Raw genomic sequence first — 25,270 nt, 5'->3', positions numbered from 1 at the left:
CAAGTTCCTGGCCTGGAGTTCATTTCTCCCTGGAGAAATTAGCTGGGTTTGCCTTTCCTCTAGGGAGATACAAGCATGGCCAGAATCAGCTGCACTGCTCTCTGTACATGCTGAAGCTGGGGAGCAGGGCACTGGGCTCTTTCAGCCTTCTCCCTCCTCACAGCATGCCCAGGAAGCCTCAGCTCCTAAAGCAAACACTGCAGCAAGTGCACCTTTGTCCCCTCTGTCCATCACAGCAGATGACTACTGCACAGCAAATCAGTCCTGCTCACTTACTCCAGCAGAGATCAAATGTGAATTAGGAGCCCAGTATCTTTACCTCCAAAACATTTACTTGGTTACTGCTGTGAATGGTTTAGGCCAAACCAGTATGTATCTCTTGGCCAAACAGGGTAGACTCCTACTCTCAAAGGACAGAGAATAAGCAGTCTTGTAGCCTCCACAGGACAAAGTCCCCTCATATCTAGAAAGGATCGGGCCCAGCCCTGTCCTAGAACATCTCGCACTCCAACCTTAGCAATGCTCAGTTTCTTGCTCACTATTTCCACCCACAAGCTAGCTTGCCTCCTCCAAGCCAGCTGCTAGACCTGCACTGCCCTGCCAGGCTTCCTGTGTTAACACCCATCCCTGTTCCAAGTGTAGCAGGAATAGCAACTTCCATCATCCCTGCAGCAGATGTCATTTTGATTACAACTGGGGCAACAACTTTCAATCAGGCTAAAATGCTACAAAAAAGTAAATTCTATTTAGCATCCAGTATCTTTTCATAAAATGAGTTCTGTTTGGTCCAAAACATTTGTCCCTGTTGCCAAATACAGCACAAAGCAGGACTGGCCAAGGCATGCAGGGCACAAGAGATAAAGGTATAACACACCAGAGAAATAAGGCTAGAAAGCTCCTCACAAACACCCCATCAGGCCCAGGCTAAGGAGAGGGATCTCTTCTAGCTCTAGGTGACCTGCACGCTACAACCCCAAACCAACAGTGAGGCATCAGGGAAGGCATCAGGCACATCCAGCCTTACGCCTGCCTTGCAGACAATCCGATTTCTCCAGGCATGCCCAGAGCATATAGGATACACCACATGAGGCTTCCATGAGAGGATGGAAGGCAAAGGAACTGAGGAAGAGAGAAGGCAATGCCCTCTGAAGGAATAGCTGTTCCCTCACAGCTTTGGCACAGGAGTGCTCAGCACCTGGGCAGAAACTTGTAAACCAGGCCTGGTACACTACAGAGTGAGGGTTAGCCCCAGTCCCTAGACCTTCCCCTAAGGCCACATTCACTGTTACATTGTGCTAGAGAAAGTTCTGCTCAAACTGAAGAGAAGAAACAACCAAGGCAGTCTGTGTCTGTCAGCACAGATGCACATGCCTGAAGGAGTAGAAGAGGCCTCGTGTTGCTGCCAGAGGGAAAGGCAGCGATCTTCGTACTTTCAGCAGTCCTGTGCCACGTGGGCACTTTCTCCTTGCAATCAGACTCCCATCTGAGAAAGGACCCCAGCCAGAACCCATGCACAGCCAGGTCTGACATGCACCTTCCAAACCAGGCTGGAAATACTGCTGAAGGGACAGAAACACCTGAGCTGGATAACTACAGGAGGAACCTCACCCCAGCAAAAGCTGAAGAGTAGCTGGAGTGGGTGACCCAAGAGGGGCTTAGGCTAAATTGAGCTTCTGTGTGTTGCAGTCTGGCAGGTCTATACAGCCCATGTGCTGTAGAACCCATCCTTCGCTTGCCTGCCAAAAACTTGTAGCTAAAGTGGTGTTTACAAGTGCAGGACAAGTACCTGAAGCACAAGGGCTGCCTGCTCCAATCAGTGTTTCAGATGCACCTGGGGAAAGGCAGAATGCACGTTCAGTGCAGAAAAATGGCACCTACAGCAAGAACATCTGTGCCACATACCGAGCGAGTCTTGCCTGAGCCCTGACAGCCCAGCTGAAACAAGGAGAGTGAGATGGGGCTGTTGGGAGTTTAAACAACAAAAAAAGATCTTTGCTGAGGAAGGGAAGGGACAGGAGGGCAGAAAAACCATATGTGAGGGAAGGAGGAAAGGATGGCTGGTCATCTTATAGGGCAGCAGGCTGGTGATGAGCCCTGGAGAAGCTGCACAGACTGGCAGGTGAGGCAGTACTCCACACAGTAGCTGGGAGACCAGCTCCCATCCCTATCTGGAGCAGCAGGTCTCCAGCTTGCTTACACTTTCACCACCATCTCCACAGCCCTCATTCTGCTCATCACCCAGGAGATCAACAGTCCCTTTGTACTGGAGACAGCTTGGTCACAGCCCCAAGACAAGGTGGGAAGGGTGGGAAGGTGGGCACAGTGTGCTGGTGTGGGCTGGCCGGGAATCAGGCCTCCACATCCTCAAAGAGCTCCTTCTGGTGATCCAGCAGGAACTTGGTAAAGGTATTGATCGGGTTGATGGCTTTTAGGGTGATGGCTACATCTTTGGCCCACAGCAGATTTGGGCCAAACACAACTGCCAGGTTGGTGTTTGTCATCTTGTTTCTGTCACTGTGAGCAGATACCTATGGGGGAAGGAAAGAGAACATCGTGAAATCACAGAATTATAAGGGTTGGAAGGGACCCCGAGTGATCACCAAGTCCAAGCCCCCTAAGCAGGCACTCTACAATAGGTCACACAGATAGGCACCCAGATGGGTCTCGAATGTCTCTATAGAAGGAGACTCCACAGCCTCTCTGGGCAACCTGTTCCAGTACTCCCTCACCCTTGCTGAAAAGAAGTTCTTCCACATGTTAGTATAGAATTTCCCATGTTCAAGTTTTAGGTCATTACTCCTTGTCCTATTTCTACACACCAGTGAGAAGGCCACATCCATTTGCCCCTCCCCTCTCTTTAGACATGCTGCAGAACAACACAACAGCTGCCCTCTTCCCTTCCCAAAGCCAGAGCTGACAGATTTTCCAGAGCAGATGGAAGGAGGGTGGAAGACAAGCTCAAGACTCACTGCCAGAAGATGGCTAGGGGAAGCACACACAACTTGCAGTATTCAGGAAGCAAGAAGCAACATTTTGCCACTTCTCACATCCCACCATGGCTCAGCAACCAGGTCACAATGTAATAGGACCAAGAGCACTGTCAGCCAATATCTCTCCAGATCATTACTAACTAAAATGATCTTTCCTCTTGCTAGAATAACCTTTCTGCAGCAGCAGAAAGCAGGGTGGACCTGTGACCATTCTTCTAGTCCAATCTTTTGCTCATTCTGCAAAAAATATTTTGCAAAAGGTATTTTGCACCTCCACACTTTCAGCCCCTCTGATACAGACCGCATTGACTTAATGCCTGCCTGCGCCTCCCAGTCATGAGACTCCATATCAGTGGAACATAAGGTAAAGAGAGGCAATTTCTTAGCTTAAGATTCATTTCTTCTCAAAGGAAAAGAGGGAGCAGGCGGTCGAGAAGCTGATGCAAGGCACTGGCAACTGAACTAAAAGACAAACTCCAAGCCTTGGAGCAGCTCACCTGCACCAGAAAGGCTGTCAGGAAACGGAGCACATGGTAGTTTTCTTCTGGCAGATTTTGGAGTGCTTTGCGAACGACATCCACACGATTCACTTCTTCCACACCTAAAAAGCAAGTAAGTCTGTAAGAAATTCTCATCTCTCCATGGAAATGAGGATGAATACCTCAGCACACATCCCAACAAAAGCCCAGTTTGCTCTCTCATAGGGTATTCCATGCAGGACCGTCCCTTCCACAGCCGAGGGTGGTATGGAAGATATCTTTGCCCTTGGCCACTGCAACATTCAGGGAAGAGCATACTCTTGTTACAACTCACTCTGGAAGCTGACAACATGGTTGTAGAGGCCAAAAGTGAGGAGGGGCTCAGGCAGCTCTCTCAAGAAGGTCTTGAGAATCACAGCAGGGAGATGGACATCTTCATACTGCTGGAAATCTACCGGCACACCTGAGAAAGTAATGCAGAGACTCAACTCTCACTGGCCAAAGTAGGATCTCCTCCAGACACAGAATGTGATGTGAAGGTTGGAGCCCGGAACCAGGGAAGCCATAATTTAAAGAACATCGAGAGAGTACTGAAACACCACATCTTCTAACCGAGTGGAAAAATGTGTCCCAAAAGCACATGCAATGCCTTGCTGAACCCAGCACTAAATCTTCAGAAAATATGAAAGAGATGACCAGTCATCTTCAGCCCCTTCGGCATAGCCAGACAAACACGGTATGCCCTATCCTGAGAAACAGGGAAATGTTCCTGAGAGACAGGAAAAGGGCAGCGAAGGAAACATGAGTGTGAAGGATTAGGCTTTCCACAAATCAGAAGTACTGAACTTCTGTGTCAGATGCTTCTGCCTTGCCACTCGGGTCATATCCTGGCGGGGCTTCACCGAGAGGCCTATCAGAGAAGTTGAGGAGCCCTGCTGGCCTAGCTCCAACGCAGCTCTAGCAGGACAGCAGGAGTCAGAGAACAACAGCAGCTCTGCTGAGTTGGAGCACTCACCCGTGTTGTATTTTTGCTGGACGTCTCTAACAACCTGTGTGTTTGCTGATCTCCGGAAAATCCCTTCTGTTGCAAGAGCTGTAAGGTGAGAGCACACGGAGAAGATTGGTTATGTGGGAGTCTCTAGGAATTCTAGTATTAACAATCATAAATCCACGCTGTGGGGTGTTCAGGCAATTATCAACAAGTTCCTTTTGTTTTTTTAACAGAACTGAAATTCTTCCTGACTTCAGCAGCAGGCAAAGGATACAAGCAGCATTTACTACTCTTATACAAGTGACAGGATGGACAACTGAAAGAAAAATGTCTCCCAGCCATGAAACTGTACGACCTCTTCAAGGCTGACCCACTTGGGTCAGGCCTTTACATCTTACCCTTGATTGTTCTGCTGTGTCTGAACTCACTGTGGATTAGAACAGGGTGGAAGAGAGGCCAACAGCATGGAATTAAGAAGGGCCCAGCCTCCCCAAGCACTTACCATGCTCCTGCAAATGAGCAATGGTCTCTCTGACTACCAGGGGAATAGGAGACTGATCAGGGCTCTTCTCCCGGAGACTGTGGGAAGAGACAGAAGATTACAAATGACTGGTCCTCCCTGCCCTGCACACAGCCTGAGACATGAAGTTGCCTGAAGGTGTACTAACTTCGACTGGGATGACATAGTATCTTGCTATCCCTATCTCCCTGATTCATCCATTACTCCCATCATGAGAAGTCATTCACTGGAGCAAGACTGGGCTCATTACCACACCACAGGAATATTTCTTTGTCCTCCATAAAAATCACCACACACAGACACCAGGGCAGTGGGGTTCCCAGAAGGTAAGGCTGCTAGTTACAAAGCAGGTGAAGAGAGTTAAACTGCCTTGGTCTTTTCCCTTGCGGACAAGGGCAGAGAGAAGCTGACACACGACAGAATGATACATAGGATAATTTTATCTACTCCATTTCTGTAAGGGAAAAATAGCCAACACAGTGGTTGTCAGTGATGCTGAGGCATCCACTGCCACTCTCACATTAGACAGTCCATGTACAACTTTGTGGTATGCAGCTGTTCACCCCTCAGCCCACTAACAGGCTCAGGCACACATCACCACAGGGTGATATTCGGAAGCGTGATGTTGAAGCTGGGGAATGTATTCCCAGATTGCTTCAGAGGATCTGTCTGGCCACACAATCCTGGCTCCTCCTCCTCATTTTCCTGCTGCAAAATCACAGTCAAAGTTAAAAATACCTTCGACACTTAGGCAGTATCACTATCCCCTGCCAGTGTCTGCCTGTGTCACTGTGCAGGAATGAGGGCTGGAAACCACTACAAGGGTGACTACAAACGATATGGAAAAAAACTAAGAAACAGATCTGCAACGCTACTCAGTAAAAATAGCACAGCCCTAAAGACACCTCAGCCAGCCTCTAACAGACTTCCTTTGTTTAGACAAAGCTTTTAAAGGCATAAAGCTGTCCTCGTGGTCTTTATTTTGCCCCTCCCTTAATGAGCCCTAACTACAGAAACAATCTCATCCTAATTTAGATAGGATCTAGGTTCTAGCCATCGAATGAAAAGGGTGGGACTGAACTGAGTCAATCAGAGTCTGGATGCAGATAGAGATTCTGAGAAGGATGATTATAGTTTTGTAGTAAGTCCAAACTGCATAAAATTTTACAGCCATTTCTGCAGCTGTTCAGCTATAAATACAGTGACCTCAAAACAGATCGATCAGGACAACGGCAACAAAATTCAGAGATACTCACTGTTGGAGCGAGACTCCAAACTGCTGGTTTGGCAGTGGTGTGTGTGGAGACATTGGCTTCTGGGGCACTTGCGAAGGTTTCTGGAGGGATCTGAGATATTCATCATATCTGTGGCAAAACACAGGCTAGTAAAAAGCCACTCTACTTCCCAGAAAGAGCACAAACCCAGCACTGTATGTGACCCACTGCTAACACACTGCTAATATCTCCAGCCTAGCACGGTTGATTTCACTTACGCAAATACAGGACAGGCAGGTCTGGAGCAACACAAACTAATATGACTGCCAGAAAAAAAGCAGGGGGAAAGGAAGATATGTATGGAATCATGAGCTGGAGCAGCTGAAGACCACAGTGCAGGTAGGAGGCTAGGACAGCACTGTTTGTGATGAGGGACTAAGATTGTGGTGACTTCAGGAAGCCTCAAAGAGGAGCTGAACCGTGCCAAATGAGCAGAGGAGGTGCCTGACACAACAGATACATGTCACACAGTCTAGGTCAGTGTTAACTTCAGTAACTTGCAGAAAGCCCCTTGGGGTTGAATGGGAGAGGCATGATGGGTGCTCTTATGGAGAAGTACTTTTACTTCAAGGGCAGAACTGGGTGCTGGGATCAAAGACACACAAGAAAAACAGCAGAGAGAAACAACAGTCTTTATAGCAATTTGTACTGTTCCTTCTAAAACCACTGCCTGGCTGGAATAATCCCTTCCTCCCCTTGCCTTTCATCCAGTAAAATCCCCTCTTAGAGCCCTAAACAAATGGAAGATAAGCAACACTCTTACTTCAGCACTTGACTCGGGATTCCCAACTGTTCCAGCTTTACATACTCCTCCAGCTCACTAAGGAAGTTCACATAAAAAATCTTTCGTCCAAACTTAAAGCTGAAAAACAGGAGACGAGTAGGTATGTGAGGAAATAAGAAATCCAGTATCTGAAAAGCAGATTTCTTACAGGCAAGGAGGGCAGGGGTCTCAAAGAAGCATTGATGAGGTAAATGAGTAGGCATGGAGTAGCAGAGATGTTGCTCACACAGCTCTCCAACTCATGTATTGGAGATGCGAAGACTTTCCAGGTCATGTCAGAATCCCTAACAGAGGCAGCCTTCCTGGATTTCTCCCTCCTAAGGGAGGAACTAACTACTTTTCTGTTATTTTATGGAGTTCAGATTTCAGAATCAATGCAGTGAGTTAACAGAATCTGTACTGATGCTCTCACTTCATTTTTTATTCTTAGCAAAATTTATAACACATTATTTCTAATTGGCTGGATAGCAAGGAGCAGCAAACTGTATTTTGTATTTCTTGTGTCTGAATATTTTTGAGCTCAGAAACAAGAGGGGGCAGCACAGGGTGTGAGGCTGCAGAGCAGACTTCATAGCCTGCACATACCTTGTGCTTCCCCAGAATGCTCCATTACTCCCCAGCACTGGGAGGATTGGGTGAGCCTCCCATAGTGCTTCCTACCTGATCAGAGGCTTGAAGAGAATCAGAAGGGTCTTGATGAACATGGTTGGATGCACAATATACAAGGCTTTGATGTTCTTCTTGTACCTGCCAAGAGAAGCTAAGTGAGGATGAACTGTGCTTTAAGAAGGGGACCAACCTTTTCACAAGATTAAGACATTCTAGCTGCTCTGTTCCTTTTGCATTCTGCCTCACCACTCCCCAGTCACCTGTGGCCTCTGCTTTTCCATGCTTCATCCTCATGTCAGGATGCCCAGCAGTCTAAGGGTCCATATTACATTATTCTAAGATTTGCCCAGGAGCAGTGACAAGCCTCACCAGGAAATAACAATTATACCACAGAGCTGACACATTTGCACTGGTTCCTGGTTCTGCTCCTTGCCTGTTGTCCTAAGAAATGCAATTTCAGAAGGAGCTGTGCATTCCACGATTCAGCCTGCAGCAGACAAAAACCCACCTCCACAAGCAGTAGAAACAGGCAATAGTAAGATATGATCACCAAGCTACTTGTGAAAAAGGGGAAGGATCTTCTGTATGAGACTACAGAGCAGCATGCTGCACCTTGCCTGCTGTCCCCTACTCACTTGCGATCGAATTCCCTGTAGGCATCCCGCAGCCAGCTCAGGGATGGCTTGTTCTCACTAGTCAGGCCATGGTGTAGATACACCAGAGTGTAATCACTTTCCACATACTGGTCCAGTGTGAATTTCAGGTACCTGAAAACAGACAGCTCATGAATTCACTTCATACTCTGCCACAGAGAGGCTCTTCCTCCTTTTAGTGTGCCATAACAGAAGACTGCATCCTCAGCAACAGAGGTAAGCTCTTTGCAAGGACACGTTCAGATGAAGACGAGATTCCACATGGATCTGGCCTCAGGAATCCAGTACCTGGAAATTACATTAACAGCAGCCTCTGAAGACACTACTTACCCCAGCAGTTTCACATGGTCGAGCTGATGACTTGGGGGCATCCGACAGGCACTGAACAAAATGACTTTCCTTCCATATTTGTCATCACCTGCAGATTAAATGTCAGAGGTTACAAGAGTTTCAGAACTATGCTGTGGGCTTGACAGCAAAGGGGAAATGGAACATGGAAAACCACCATAACAAGGCAGAAGTCCAAAATGCCAAAGCTGACAGCAAAGATGAACCAATTTTCAGTGGAGTTGTCATAGGCCTAGGATGAAAGCAAAAACCTGAGCACCAAGGGCCTGGCAAACTGGCAACATGAATAAAGAATAGAGTCCATGCTTCAGCCCTGAAGGAAGAGCAAGGACTAGAAGCCAGGAAGCTTCATGGCATATACAAGTGGAGGCCTGCAATACTCAAAGCATTCAGTGCTGCAACACTGCTCCTTGGGGCACTGCTCCTGTCACATGCATGCATAGGGAGGCACAGGAAAACCGCCCCTCACAGAGGCAATAACCATTACACCTCTTCTGCATGCAGTCCCAGGCTAACTGTTCATGGTCTGTGTATTTCTTGCTTCACCTAGAGCTTCATTCTGCACACAGAACAAAGCCACTCCACACCCTGGAAGCCAAGAAATTCCCAGAAACAGGCAGCCCCAGCCACATCCCAGAAAAAAGCAAGCATCATCACAAGCCTTTTCTATGGATGGATCAGGTCAGGGTTGCTGGATTCTCCAGGCGGGGCTCATGGGGAGCTGTGTGCTGCAGAATAAGCTATTGTTCACTGCTTCCTAGATTCTTCCATCCACAATGGTATTTTCCCAAAGAGCTGCAAAGCCTGGTATAACTGAGTGTTCTATGTCAAAAACCTATCAGAAAATAATCCCTATCACATTTAGAGCCAAATAACCTCCATAGCAACCTTATCTTAGGAGGGACATTCCCAGCCACCTCTTGAGGCTTCAGAGGCAATGAGCTGAGTTTTCCTCCAAATATGTCTTCATACCACAGCATACTTCTATCAGCAGAGCTCTCCAACTCCATGAACAAAATCCAAGCAGGTGGGTACGGGCAAGCTTAGCAGACATGGTAGGGAAACTGAGAGATTTAGATAAGAAGAACCAGGTCTGGATATACAGTCTATTGGAAAGTCTGGTTCTCTCCTAAACAGGCACACCATCCAATTCACTTCCATAGAGATGGCCTGCTTTTTTAGCAGCAGTGGAGGTGACATTGTTCCTTTAGTGTGAAGAATTCAAGTATTCCCATCTTTCTGGCTAGTAACCCGGCTGTGCTTTATTGTCAATCGTGAGAAGAGAGCCGTGAAAGAGGTTACTGAGGTTATGATCAAGAATAACCACCTCCCTTTCCATGGCACAACCATCCCATTCAAACCAAAACACAGAGAAGCAGCAAGGATCTCCACTTATGCAGGACAGCCCTGCAGCACATCATTCCTCTTGAAAGATATCCTTTTCCTCCTGCTGGCTTTACAGCATTCAGAGCATGCAGCTGTTTTTTCACCCTTGCATGGGCTCCAGAAGCCAACTACTGTCTGGCTAGACTTGCCATGCAACAACTAAGATCTCACATTAACAGCAGAACAAACCTGAGGCTTCCAGGAATACTGTCTGTTAGTAAGAGATGACCACTTGCTGCTTCAGATAGCAGCCAGAGAATTTACATACACAGGCCGTGACACTAAGAAGCCATTAACCCTGTCTTTTACCTCCATCCTGGCCAGAAGAACAGATTCTCTCTCTTCTTGTTCACCTCTATTTTTCAAGTTTCATTTTCAAGCCACTCACCAGACAACACAAGACAATTTATTGATGCACACAAGCCAGAGCCTCTACAAAGGTTAGGGGCACCTGAGGCAGCACCAGGTACAGACCAGGAAAGGGCTGGTGTAGGCCATCACACTGACATACACATGCGCAGGTAAGGGGCAGTTAGGGAGGACACATGACCCAGAAAGCAGGACTAGGAGAGAGTGATGCAAGGATCATCTGGAACAACCAGATACAGCCACAGCCAGGCCACAAGACCAACATCACATTGCACATCCCACGGTAGCCCACTCTCTGCCTAGCCCAGAGTTTATTGGTAGCTTGCTATGAGCTTTAGGGCTGAATCAAATGCACATAAGCTCTCTAAAATACAAAGATGAAGGCTAAGAAGTGCTGGAGGAGAAGATACCACACATTTTGACTCTTCTGCTTGTATGGCTTTGTCTAGAAGACAAAGGATCCTGCCCACATAGAGCACCAAGAAGATGGTAGCATCTGAGAACCTGATGAGTTTTACAGCAATGAAAGAAAATGGGGGACAGATCTGTGCAGACTGTAGCTCTTGTGCTGAAGTCAGAACAGGTGCTACCTTCAGTTAACTGAGGCCGTGATTCATATTGAAGGGGATGGTTTGAGGGCCTGCAAAGAGTGAAGGCTTGATCAAGGAAGGCTTCATTGTGAAGAACTACAGCACAGCACCACTTTCGTGTGATGCTGCAGGTGACCACACAGTTCAGCTTCCTGGGCACTGACTCCCAGCCTGGATAAATCACAAATCAGGAACCAAACAGCTTAAGCATCTTTCTCTAGAATGACATAACACTTATGGTGGGGCCTACGCAAAGTCCAAAATCTCATCGTTTTAATAGCCTTGGATAAAATGTCTGGGATTGATAACAAAAGAAAAAAGTGACAATCTAGAGAGATGGCATGTTTCTCTTGGATAATTTCCAGGGCCAAGTATACTAAGAGATTACCCATTGTCATTCAGATCACTGAAAAAGGAGTGACCCTAAATGAATTTCTGCATGAGCACTCCATACCCATCACTGAGTTCTGGGTTTCACTTCAGTTTCGTCACACTGAGCTCAGCTTGTCAATAGAGAAATGCTTAAAGTAACTGAATGACAACCCTGTTTTCTCCTGACATAAATCTGATCCGTCTGACTTCTCCAGATATATTGAAATTCAGCTCCTGATCGTTGAAGATAAACAATCAGTTGTTGCAATTTATAAGCAAGAATGTAAGGCCCACTCCATGCGTTCTTGATTGCCAGAAGAAACTGCCTCCAGGTGGCCTCTGCCTCAGGCCAAACAAATCCTTACTGCATCTGATCTTTCCCAGATGCTCCATCCCTCACACTATTTGTTTGCTCGTTTGCAGTATTAATCAATTAACTACCTCTTTTTTTTATTCCTCCTTTGCAATTGCAAGTAGCTAAGGTTTTCTATTGTGCACAACTGTAGACCATGAAGTAATTACTCAGCTTCTCACGAATAGTTAACAGCTAACCAAAAAAGAAGCAGTTATACACTTTGGTACTCACAGAGCCAAACCATCAAAGCAGGACCATACTTCTAGAAGGAATGAAGACTAAATACTGAAACTAATGTTTCAGATGGCAACCTGTATCAATGCAAACATATCAGGAGAAATTCATATTAAGGTAGCAGCGTTGTCCTAAGACAGAACCCTATATTAAACATATCTGTACAGCCAAAATGGAAAATAAAACACTTGACTTGCAAACCTTAATTTGTACTTTTAAGTGCTTCTCCTGAAAATTACCAGTCAGCCTTTCTGCCACAGTCTGATGTTATCAGCTTAGCCAGCAATAGAACTGCAGTCTGGGGACCCAGTTCATTCACCAGGTACTCTCAGTCAAGCATCCACCTTGATGGAAGATTCAAATGACAATAAACTGGTACTTCAATACTGAGAGAATGCAGACAGATCAAATCTGACACCAAAGCCAGTGCTATCAGAAAAACAACAAATGGGCAGTTTGGGGATGAGGAAGGGACATCGCTGCAGAAATCTGGAACACCACTCCAAGTTTCACAAAGCTTAGGATGCTTCAGAGCCACTGTCAGTTTAAAAAAACAACAACAACAAAAAACACCTTCTCTAATATAATTTCAAGTCTCTGCTGAACACAGCTGAGCAGTGTCTAAGCATCATCAGTAGATTTCTTTTTTTATATCTGTTGAACTCCACAAAGGATTCAACCTCACAAGAAAAGAAAGAAGCCCGAAGTGGCAGTATTTTAATACATAGTATCTTCCACCTCGACATTCCCAATATTTAGACACTGCCAGAATTATAAAGCCTCATCAAGTGACTTAACTGATATAAAACAAAACCCTAAAGAATCAGATTAGAAAATGCAAAATTGGAGGATGTCTCCAACAGAATACAGCAAACAGGGGAGAAGCATCCATATAATGAGGTGATGAGGATCAGCATTTCCATGGACTGCACAAAAGTTCTGGCTTGCTGTTCAGAAACAGCAGAAAGAATTTCACACCAGAAGAGAATTTCATCTGCACTGAGGAGTGTGAAAGCACTGGCAGCCAAATTCTTAAGGCTTGGGATTGAAGTCCAGAATAAGAACAAATGCTCAGCAAGAACAGAGTAGTTTAGCACAGCTTCAGGCTAGAACGAGGCACAAGTTACCAAAATACAACATCTCTGCAGCCAAATGCAGAAGAAATTGATAACAGTAACTTTCATCTGGAGAATCCAATCGTAACACCAGCTGCATAATAGGTGAAAGCAGCAGCAGGTCTAACAAAGGGAAAGGAAGCAATCCTAGGATGAACTTCTAGAGCACACATGACAACAGGGTAAGCATTCAAACTGAGCAGGACCAGCAGGCCACCACCAGAAGAGGAGCAGAATTGACATGGAGTCCGGAGAGCCCCAAAGCACCACAGGGAAAGCCCGCAGGTCAAAGTTGGCTCAGATGATTCCGCTGTGCCTCAGGCAGAGGTGCAGTCCTCAGAGAACAATTTGGTGCAGCCTTTGGACTCCTGAAAAGTTGCCAGCACGGCCTGAGGCTGAGCAAAGTTTGGGCTCCCTTGAGATAACCCAGCTACAGGCCACAGTCATGCTAAAGGAATACCAGGATCTACAGTATCACAAAAAATCTACCTACCTGGTTGGGCCCCATCAAGTGCACCCTGGTCTGGAGGAACAGAAACAAAGTTATAGCAAGCCAAGTTTTGCACTCTTTCCCAGAAAGTAATCTTGAGTATGAAGTCTCAGTATCTAGTGAGACTGCCACTGAGATGCATTCACTTGCTGTCCTGCAGCAGTTAAACCCCTTCCACGTTATCTTTTCTACAAGCTCCTCTCTCTTCAGACCAACCACAGGTACGAAGTAGAGGTGCTTACTGTCTTCCATGACAGCCGGGTGTCTTTCTTCAGATTGCAACAAATTCATTATAACCACAATCCAGTTTCTGGACCTTGTAAGCTATAGTTACACTCCCTTCACCAATAAAATGGCAACTGCTGTACTGCTACTTTTAAAAGGGTTTAATGCAACTAATTCTGTCACTCAAGGTCCTTCAAAGAACCACAGAAGTGTACAGCAGATGGCATCACACTGAATAAATAGCCAATTATAATACACCTAACAGCCTGTTTGGAAAGAAGCCCAAATTCACTAATAAGAATATGAGGACAATTTAGACCTACAACACAGCTTTCAAAGCAAATCTTTTTATTAGATTCTGAATTAAAAAAAAAGAAAAGAAAAGAAAAAAAGAAATTGCCTATTAGAGGTGAAAAAGTGGTTTCTTTGGAAAGGGAAAAAGCTATGAAAGTGTTTATTGCCATCCCCGCACTCCTTCCATCACCAGCTACATACACTCTACAAACCCAAATGGAACTGTTGACATAGAAGGATGAGCTGAACAGAGCCCTAAAGAGAAATACTTTGTTCCATTGATCTCCCTTAGAAACTTAAGATTCTCTTAGAAATTCTGCTCCCATGATCTTACATCTCAAAACATGGAGCAAAAACTTTGCTTTCTTTACATGGGCCCAATTCTACGAAAGCAACACATCATTCTGTATCATATGATACTCTTTAAAAAGTTAAAGCCATAAGCTACAACCAAATACAGCAGAACTGCAAGTGTCCTGTGCTAATGGAGCCAACAAGAATGCATCATACTGGAATGGAAAGGATCCTTAGTTAGTAGGGCCCTTTGCTCAGTACACCGGCCACCAAAACAATGCTGCAACAAACTTCTGACATCATCTTTGTCTGCAACTTCTGCCTTTGCCTGCTTAGTGCAACAGTAGCTACTGTGACCTAAGTTTAGATCTCCCCAGGTCATTCACCAACAGTGACAGCAAATGATCAGCAACAGTTACAACTTCAGTACCTGCAGCCAAAGCCAGCTACAATGGTTTTCAGGTAGGTTTGGTATCACGCACCAAGAAAGACATCCTCTGCAGCCTCATAACATTCAAGAAAGTGCACTCCTTGCACATCACCTTGCTTCCCCACCTAAATAGCAGGTCTTACTACACACTAGCATCAAGCCTTCTCTGCAAGGACACAGTCCTATGGTTACCAATTTAACAGTGTGAGGAAGCAGATTCCCCACAAGCCTAGCAAATACATGCTCTAAGCTTCCGTAAGGCCTTGAGGTTATCAGGTAGAGACTACGCAGCTGATAGCAATGGCCGGTCTCCTGACAACTGCTACATCATCTCCAGCTCCAGACCACCAGAAAATTCATCCGCCACCTCCATGTTAAGCTCCAGTCTTCCTTTTGCAAAAGGAAGAAAACAGTTCTTGTGGAAAAATGGGAATCCTGATGAATCTCATACAGGTTTGCCTATTGACTGCAGAGGTGGCAGAGCAGTACTTCTGACTGGGCAGAAGAACAAGGAAGGAATGTGTTAGAAGAGAACAATCAAGAGACGTGCTCTTCCCACACATCCCAGATTTCAAGTAGGAACACCTTCAGACTGATATTAACTATCTGCCATATTCCTGCAATTCAGCCTCTGCTGAAATTCAAAGCCGAGATTACATCACACGAGTTTGCCTCAGTCTTAAACAGATGGAAGCAGAACCTCTGCCATAGCAGAATTTGCATTAGGAAACAAAAACTCTGAACAGAAGCTTGGGATAGCTCACCAACAGCCTTCAACCAAAAGCCTGTGCTTCCTCCAAACGCTGTGTGATGTAAGGAAAAAACCACACTTTGCAGAAGTGGTTTGTGCAGTGAAACCCAGCCACCTCCGCTCCAACTTTTAGCCACATGCAAAGACAAATTTATCTGCTCGCAAAAAGGGCAACTCAAAATCAACAAGAGCACAACACATGCAGTCCTCTCCACGGCCTCCCTAAAATGCTCCAGAAACAGACACCTGAAGGCTGAAGTCTGTAAGGACAGGCAAAGAGTACCAACTCTTTCTTTCAGAAAAGCACGATATCCCAGAACCAACAGAAGCTTTCCCAAAACTAAAATATTCATAGATTCATAACTGTCATTGCAATCCCTTGGAACCATAGTCTGGAAGCCTCTTGCTCTGTCTTCCTGTGACACACCACCTCTAGGGACAGCAATGCCGTGCCAGCAACTTCCAGGGCAACAAACAGCCTCTTCCAAGGAAGATCCCAGCCCCCAAGAAGAGACAGGAGCACAGGGCACAAAGGGACCTTCCATGGAACTGCTGCACTATTTTGAAGCACAGAAAAAAAAAAAAAAAACACAAAAAAAAACCACCACATTTTTCTGGCAAACCTTGCAAAATGTTTATGAGCTATTTTCTTCCCCTTAAGGCCAGATAGTTATGATATTCACATGCAGCATGACTTGCACTGAGTCATAAATTAAAGTCAGATAGAAAATGAGTGGGTTCGAAACAGTATTTTTGTATTGTTTATGAACGTTGTGCATCATCCTGCAATAAGCAATTACTGCTCTGACCACGCAGGATAACCCTGGGATCTCAGCCTGGGGATGGGAACCAGCCTTCTGCTCTGGTCTCAAAATAGCATCAGCACCCAGAATACATTTCAGGGAAAGCACAAACAGAATTAGCCATAAGCTTTCTACTCTACAGTGTAAAACAGGGAAGGACACAGAAGAGAAAGCTAATAAAAAACCAGAATGGATAAAACTACCCTTCACCTGCTGCCGTTTGCCAATATTTACAAGAAAGCTGGGGTGGAGCCACTTGGTTCCACAGCAAATGTTCACTGCAGCTAAAAGTGCTGACAAGCACAACTTGTCAGTACAGCCAAATCCAAACTGTTCCATTTCAATCCTCCAGTGTGATTTTTTACTCCTCAGCTACTTTTGAACGGATTTTTCCAGATTTTCCCAGATTGCTCACTTCCAGTGACAGCCCAAAGAACATTAACAATTCAGAGAATCAGACAACGTAATGTTACTAATTATTGACCAAGAAAACTGAACAAACTGCTTCACCTCAGAACCCAGATTACGATTCCAGACCCTTTGATCCACTTTGTAGCTTCCACTTCCAGGAGATGAGACAGCAGAGAGTTTCACAAACCAGGGGCCAGCAAATCCCCTACCCAGAGCTGTTTCTTTACTTAAGTAAGGCACTGCACCACATTTTGTGGGGAAAACTACCATGCATTTTCAAATAAATTAGCTCCGGTGAAAAGCCCCTAACAGCCAACAACTGACGGCTCTTTGAGATGCTGCTGTGCTATATAGAGACACAAAGTCAGAGAAACACTAGAAACACAAATTCAAACCACAGTGAAGAGGGCTCCTTCAGAAAGCAAGCACACCTCCCAGGCAGCCACCACAGCTCCCTGACCTCCTTCCAGGAAGTGAGGAAATTCTTTGTGCACTGCGCTAGACATCTGTGACAAATGGCTGCTTTCCAACAGCGCTGAGATGCATCTCCCTTGCAGTGACACTCCATTCACAGCGCTTGTACAACAACCACTGCGTTACCTCAGAACAGAAATCCCACAGAAAGACTGTTGCTCATATCAAGAGACAGCCCTCAAAGCGTATCCTTCTCTGAGCTGATGACATTCCAGTCTTATCAATGTCTGTGATCTAAGCACTCCTGCTAAGCTCTTTGGTTTTGTCTGGGGTGAACAACAGTATTATTTAACTCACTAGCTCCCAGAGTTTAGAAACAGTTTCTTCTATCATTATGTTCCAGCCACTACCAGTGAAATGGCAGGACTCCACACATCTGTTCCTTCCCAATTTCAGCAGCAGGAAGATTTGTGCAGATTCATATTGACTCCAGTCCTGAAAAGCCAGCCCATGGAAAGGGTTACTAACATATCTGCAAATCAAAGCACTTGTAGAAAAACTCGAAGACACAATGGCTCCAACACTAAATGCCCGTCATTCAGCAACAAAGACACAGAGGGAGAAAAAGAAGGGTGAGGTTTTTAAGTTGGCCATTACACTTTGTAACATGAGAGGACAATAGAAAGAAACCTCATTCTAATGACAGCTCAAGACTGATATCCAGACAACACGTGCCAAGGTAAGCTGCCCACAAACATTTCCCCTCTGATCAAGCCCTTCTGCAGAACAACCCTTGATCAGGAAGACTCCAGCTTGTGCCTCTGCTTCTCTGCAAATTCATATTTGGGGCAAGAACCAAGGTATAGAGAAATAGCAAGGGAAAGGGGATGATGTGGCTGCAGTTGGTCAAGTAGGAAGTGTGTCAAGTCCCAACAGGTTAAAAAGGCTTTTTTTCTTAAACAAGGAATGAAAGACAAACTAGAATGACCCTTCTCTCAGACTTACCGTAGCAAACTGAAAACTATCTCCAGCTGCCTTTCTCATGGAGGCCCCAATAGGAAACCACCGAGAGTTCATGCAATTAAAGTAATACTGGTAAGACAACCATACAGAAGAAATCAGAATGCTTGTGACTCTGAATGATCACCTCCTTACTTCCAGTGGGCTTTGGGCCTCTTCTCCAATTTTCAGCTCTCTAAAATATGCCATGTAGCATATAGGACAGGATGGCAAGCTCTGGCCATTCAGATACAGTAGAGCTTCCAGACCTACTCAGTCAGCTGAGGAAGCTCACAACTGTGCTGCATAACCAGGTAGTTTGTGCAACACTATCATACAGAATCCACATCCTGTGCTAAAGGCTACACCTAAAACAATTCAACAAAAGCAACCAAGTCCCACTAATAATATAATCAAGACAACAACAGTCAAGAAAGAATGCAAGTTTAACCAAGGTCAATGGAAAATTAAAACTTATTGCAAACAGTCAAGAAGTTCAGTGCTTCTTTTCTTTATGATGCCAGCTGTCATTGCCACGTGGGCACGGCAGATGCTCCCACCACTGTATCAGAAAAGAGCCTTCCTCAGCCCAGTTGCAAAGATATCAAAGGAGAAAACAGAAAAAAGGCCATTACCTGCTACTTCCACAATGTGGTGCCTGGCGATATCATAGTAGGGATCATCCCACCGCAGGTGAGTGACAGCCTCAGGGGAGCCTTTGGAGTCTTCTGCACAAAACATATGGAATAACCACTTTAAAAAATGGATCTGGATATCTGAGCTAGTTTCCCTGACCTCCTTGGGCAACAGTTCACTGCGCAGTAATTGAATGGATTCATACAGGCTTTTAAAGCCCAGTTTTCCAGACCTATCTCCCACATGGAAGTTCAAGACTCTTCCACCCAGGCAGATCAAACTATCCTGTAAGAGTCAACAAGAGAGGATATTTCAGGCTTTACAGTGTGTCTATGCTGCCACCACTAAACTACAGTTGGTGCCGTAAATATGTTCTTCTCAGTTATATCACCTGGCTTTGAACTTTTAGTGTTGTTCAATGGAAGAGCTAATCCACTTGGGTGTGGTGCAACAGAAATGCACCAATAAAGCTTTTATGAGAAGCTGGGACTTTCTACATATGTAGATATGACCACAATGTTGCGGGAGAAACAGCTCTAATTTGGCCTAAACCCAGACCCCAAACAAGAAGGATAATGACCTGATTTGGGAAAAGCAGGGTCTTCATCTGCAGGCCAGTTCTTATCATCTATGGAGGCCAGTTTGAGCTGGCTGAGGGACTGGTTGGTATCATCCAAGTTCAGGTCATCCTGAAGCTCTGAGAGTGGATCTGCAGCCATGGTCTCCAAGTATTGCAGTTTATTTTGCAGCGTCTAGAACAAGATCTGCAGAAATCACTAGGTGAGACACAGAAATCATAGTTTCCATCCCCAAAAAACTCTCCTCATTGATTTTTCCCAAAGCCTGCTTTATCTTTACCTATCCAGAGACCACGTTCCCCTCCCCCTCTTCCTCCTCCAAGCCAGGAGCGCTGACATATGTCAGATTCTTTTGTGTCAGTTGCTATCAAAAGCACATCAGGAGCCTACACCAACCCTCTCAGTGAGGCTGTTTGACCACAGCTGTTTCCAAATTAGTTTCTCTCCTCAAACCAGAGCAGCAGCAAGATGCAGAGGAAGGCAGCAGGCTATGCCAGCCCCTGCCCAATACACTCACTGCAGCTAAGAGCTCCCCTCCCTCTGACCAGCTGGCAGATAGCCCAGCTGTTTTCATAGCTGGCCCAGTGCTGGAAGCTTTCCCAGGAATCACCCCCCTTCTCCCCATGAGGGAGGGTCAGAGCTCTCATCAACACCAAAGCTGGTGCTTCAATGTGCTGGGATCTGCTCATAGAAGCAAACAGCTCAGAGCTTCTTAAAGCAGGATTCTGTAGGCTAGTAAAACAGAGAGAACAATGCACATAAAACCCTAATCTCCTTTCAGCATCACCCAGCAAATACTTCTGCTGAAGAATTGCAAAACTACAGAAATCATTCCTTCAATATAAAGCCCTATTGCTAGAATGAGTATTTTTCACCAATACTGCCATACTACTAAGGATAACAAGGAGTTAAGCGTGTGCAAGAAACAAACCACTGTGTTTGCTCTTGCAAATATTTCTCACCCTTACTTGAAGCAGCAGTTTGTCAAACCCAGAAGTGAGGTAGCACAACAAAGGCACCTCCTAAGGGCACTGATCCTCAGGGAAGACCCCCAGGAAACAACTGTCATCCATTAGTGTCAGTCTACTGGAAACAAGCAAGGAAACTCAGGACAGGACAGATATGCTGACCTGGATTGCTCAAACAGACCTAAGTCAGCATCACCACATGGACAGTAATTCAACAGCCAACAGGCAGTAAGCCAAGAGGAACTGTAGGAACACAAAATGACACCTTGCATCAGCAAGATTCCCTGTAACACTGCTGCTCTGACAGGCTTGTGCTTGTTTTGCCTTACAAGGGGAGCAAAGAGCTAAAAGGTGATCTGAGGAGGCACACTGCCTTTGTGTGGAAATAAGATAATCACAGTAAAGCTATTTCCTTTACCAGAATGAAGGGAGCAACTATATATTGCATCTTCCATCCCTAGAACTTGACTGTGTGTATCTATCCAGGGAAAATGATCAAGCCCTGAGGACATGACCTGCAAGAGACCAAGCACTGGAAGGTGTCACAGCCATGTTCAGGGCAACACTGAAGACCAAGCTTGATGTATTTTGAGAGAAAAGGAAATGGAACAGTTACCATCTGTTCCCTCCCCCTAGATTACTACAAAAGCTTACCTCCTGTCATCCCTTATCTTTTACCCACCAGTTTACAACCAGTTTTCACTTCTCTCAGGCTCCCAGAGGGCAAGGGCTAAGCAAATGAAATTAGATTCCCGAAATATGAAAGAGCAAGATGCATCTGGGCAGCAGATAGTCAAGGCTGCATGGCAAACACGCAGGGTCTGACCACTGCAGCTAAGCAGAGGCCCAAGCAAGGCCATTCCCTGCCCTCTCACAAGGACCAAGAGCCGCCTGACCTCTCTGCTCCCAGAGGTTCTGGCATGAGCTCATGGTTCAGAAGAACCTGATCCCAGAGGAGCAAAGAGCAAGAAATCAGGTTCTTCTGAACCATGAGCTCATGCCAGAACCACGCAGCAACAAGGCCAAATGACAAGCAACTCCCCACCCCTAGCAACTGCTCTGATTTCTATGGTAACACCAGGCACCGATTCCTATGACTCAGTGAGCTGAAAGCATTCCCGCTGCAGCTCAGCAGCCCCACCGCCCAGCCCTGCGCAGGACTTTCAGGGCACACAAAGCGTACGCAGCTCCCAAGCACTCCTCACTCCAGTGGGCAGAGGCCTCACCTACCTTCAGCTGCTACCATGCACTGACCCAGGGACATGCCTTCTACACCAAGCTCTTGAGGATGCCCTGTACAACACTGTCCCCTCAGCAGTCTTGATGCTCTCAAGGACCAAATCCAAACCTTCCTACAGAACAGCGATAGTACTGCCACAGGGCCAGCAGGACACCAAGTTTCCCTACTTCTCACTACAAGGACCACAACTTGGCTCCAGAGTCAACTGGCAGCACATTGTCAGAGCCATAAATGTTGGTTATTTGACAGCACTGGCAGAATTCCCCTTTGGCACGCTCCTAGAATTAATGCTAGTGTGGCACCATGAGGAAGAAGGAGGTCACCAGTAGGATGTCTACAGTTCCACACTGCAGAAACCAGTGGGTATGCTTCTGGCCAAACCTGCCTTCCCCCTTGGAAGTCAGAACAGGCTCCCCAGGTATCTCCTTGCACTGTTCACTAGCAGGTAGGCAGCTCTGTTTCTCAACTCTAGGTTAGTGCCTCATGGCAGTTAATGGCAGGAGAACCCAGAGAAGACCTCTTAGATTTCAGGTTCTGCTTGTGAAGCAGACCATAGGTCCCAGAGAGCTTCAGAGGGCTTTCTGCAGAATTTCCCCTGCCTTTTCCCACCGATGCAAAAGACAGAAGCACGAAATCTCTCACATCATAGCAATTCAGAAAAACATAATGCTCAAAATGTCCAGGAACTGGTGGGCACTGAGAAGGAGAGCCGGAAGTGAAAGCTGGGAGGTAAGAAACTAAACGTGGAACTGAAACCAGGACAGCTCTAATGCTAAGGTCCTCACAAGTCTACACACTTCATTTTCTGAATGACTGCACACGATTTTTTCCATCTCCTCAAAACGAGCCATAAGCAGGACCTGCCACTGACTGGGACATCCATCGTGCATCAGTGCATCATCACAAAGGTGAAACGACTGTCAGAGAACAGCACATCACCAGACATAACACAATCTAAGAACATCACATTCAGTGGATAATTACCATGACGAGATGCAAACCATACACCTGCACGGCCAATCACAACGCAAGGACAATTACGTTCCCAGATTTAAAAAGTTAAAGGCCTACTTAAACATTTCAAACAAAAGAATCACACTTGGAACCAGAAGCATTTCTCTAAAGAGCCAACTGCTCCCATTCCTCCCAAGCACTTTCTGCTCCTCTCCGAGCGCTCTCAGCATTTGCCAAGCCACGTGCTTTGCTCTCCAGCCAAAAAAAAAAGACTCTTTTGCTAGCAGAGATGCGGTGCAGAACAGCACGTTCCACAGGAGGGAAACCTCAGCTCTCTACAACACAACCTCCACACAAATTCTGAGCGGGGAACTCCTCAGACAAAACCCTGTCCCTGCTGCCACCCTCAACTCCCGCCGGTTTCACTTCAATCGCAGAAACTTCTGTTTTTCCGTACACTTCAACCAGATTCCTGCACGGCGCTGCAGCCTTCACAGCAAACACAGCTCGCACGGCAAAGCACAGCAGGAATGAAAGCAGCAGAAGTAACAACTCTTACCAGGTACAGCCCGCGGGAGGGCTCCTCTCCCCGCTGCAAAGCGTTAGTCGCTCAGCAGCACACCTCGGGCGTTCCCGGCCTCCACACGTAAAGCCCCGGGACGATTCTCCCCGGACACACGGCCGCGCAAGGAGCCCGGCTCAGGCGCCCAAGCGGGGCCGCTTCCCGCCCGGCCCTCCGGCACCTCCCCCTCCCCAGCAGCCCAGCCCGGCCCGGCCACGGCCCGGCCCCGCAGCCTCCCCGCACAAGACAGGCCCGCTAACACCCGGCCTCGGGGCTCGGCGCTCCGTGCCCAGCCGCGTCGCCCGCCCCCTCCGCCGCCGGTACCTGCCGTCTCCTCTCGGCCTGGCCCGCCCGCCCGCCAGGCCCCTCCGGCATCCGCCTCCCGCCGGAAGCGCTCGCTGCCCGTCGCCGGGGAAACGCCGCTCCGCCCTCGCGGGACGCCGTCCGGCCGCGCCCGTCGCCGCCTCGCACCGTTCCGGCGACGCGGAGGGCCGCGGGCCCGGCCTCGAACCCTTGGCGCCTCCTGTCTGCGCGGCGCTGGCGGGACGGCGGGGTGCGTGGGCCCGGCGCTGCCGGCCGAAGCCCGCGGCTGGCGGAGGTGAGCGGCGGGGCGCCCCGACGAGGAGGCCGGCCGCCAAACACTGCCAGGAAAGGAAAGTGCTTCTCCCAGACGTGAGCCAAAGTGGCGAGGACTGACAGTGAGCGCCAAACGGCCATCTCAAACGTCCACACCAGCGGCAGGTGCAGGGAACAGCTGGACAAGGGTGTGGGTAATGGATCCACAGCAGAAAAAGTGGAGGTGGGGCAAAAAGAGGTGCATTCAGACCTGGATCTGTCGTTATCCTCAAGTGGGGTTCAACTCGGTGCTTGCATGGGCATGTGGGCCAGTGGTGCCAAAACAGCATCACTGTTTCACACAGTTCATGGGAGGTTCAAGGGAAGTTCACGCGGAAGGAGCCCCAGCAGCCCAGTCCTGAAGAACAAAATGTAGATACTTGCAGGAAAGAAAGCAACACTTCCAAAGTCTCTAAATTGGCATCCGGAGAGCATGGAAAGAAGGGCCCACTGGAGGAGGCTGTGGAACAGCAGAGCTATAGGGAGCTGGCAGAAGGTCCTTCTAGCAGCCCAAGCCCACTGCCAAAAGCTCTGTCCCAGAAGGAGGAGGTGATTAAGCACAGGTACCACTGCAGGGAGTGTGGCAAAACCTTCCTGCAGCTCTGCCACCTCAAGAAGCACCGCTTTGTCCATGCTGAACACAAGCCCTTCCTATGCACAGAATGTAGAAAAAGTTACAGCTCAGAGGAGAGCTTCAAGGTTCCCCTCATACTAAGGGATGCCAGTGTGACATTTGCAGATGCTGCCTGGCCAACCCTGGTTCATTGCACAACCATATGCATCTGCACACAGGCAAGCGGCCTTACACTTGTCCTCAGGACTTCTGACAGCAGAACAACCTGCGTGAGCACCTCCAGTTGCACAATTAAGTGGTCGTGAGAAAAACACTGTTGCATAAATGATTCTCCTAATGCTTGATCTGACTACATAGGTGCAGGCCTGCGCTATGCTGCACGTAGTGGACTAAGCCTAAGGAGCCCATAGGTGGCTCCTCCTGGGCACCTCATGATGTTGCCACCACCGTGTCCCTGTCTTCATCATAGAAGCAGCATGTTCTTATGTGAACATCCTTTTGTTTGACGATAAAAATGATGAATAGAGTTATTTACTTCTAAGAAAATCCTATCAAAACCCCGAACACTGTGATGCTGTTGGAACCTCAATGTGGATGGGATCAGTGCAGCATGCCGTGGCTCAACTGGACATCTGGTTGATGCTGTACAGCCTGGCGATCACAACGTTTGCACAGATGTAAGATTGTCTCTTACTATCCACTTTCTCACATTATCTCCAATAAACTGTGTTTTAATTAATCCATTATGGAGTCTGAGTGCCTTTCTTACTGGGATCCATCATGAATACCTGTACTACATTTTGTGTTGTCAGCAAGATCCCAGTGAGAAATGCCTTACTGGAAGGATACATGAGGAAAAGAATAGATTCCTGCCTCATCCCATATTCAGACACAGGAAATAGTGGCATGGTGTTTAACCCAGGTGACTTTTCTGATGATCTGGGAGAATCAGGAATTATTTGA

The 25,270-nt window shown here is 47.0% G+C and overlaps 1 protein-coding gene across 1 annotated transcript; it reads right to left on the bottom strand.

Annotated features, from left to right (window-relative positions):
• Positions 1-2,348: 2,348 nt before the first annotated feature.
• ARHGAP1 (Rho GTPase activating protein 1) lies at positions 2,349-19,535 on the bottom strand (the record flags this gene model as incomplete). The annotated part of the gene is made up of 12 exons (XM_079537919.1): positions 2,349-2,528; positions 3,488-3,591; positions 3,804-3,932; positions 4,485-4,562; positions 4,963-5,039; positions 6,237-6,344; positions 7,018-7,116; positions 7,699-7,785; positions 8,283-8,414; positions 8,631-8,718; positions 18,816-18,908; positions 19,397-19,535. 12 exons carry the CDS (start codon positions 19,533-19,535, stop codon positions 2,349-2,351), a joined length of 1,314 nt encoding a protein of 437 aa, XP_079394045.1.
• Between the last annotated feature and the right edge of the window lie 5,735 nt (positions 19,536-25,270).

Source organism: Tetrao urogallus (assembly GCF_951394365.1).
Source record: "Tetrao urogallus genome assembly, chromosome: 6".
Classification (NCBI taxonomy): domain Eukaryota; kingdom Metazoa; phylum Chordata; class Aves; order Galliformes; family Phasianidae; genus Tetrao; species Tetrao urogallus.
This window is presented reverse-complemented; position numbering and strand designations above follow the sequence as displayed.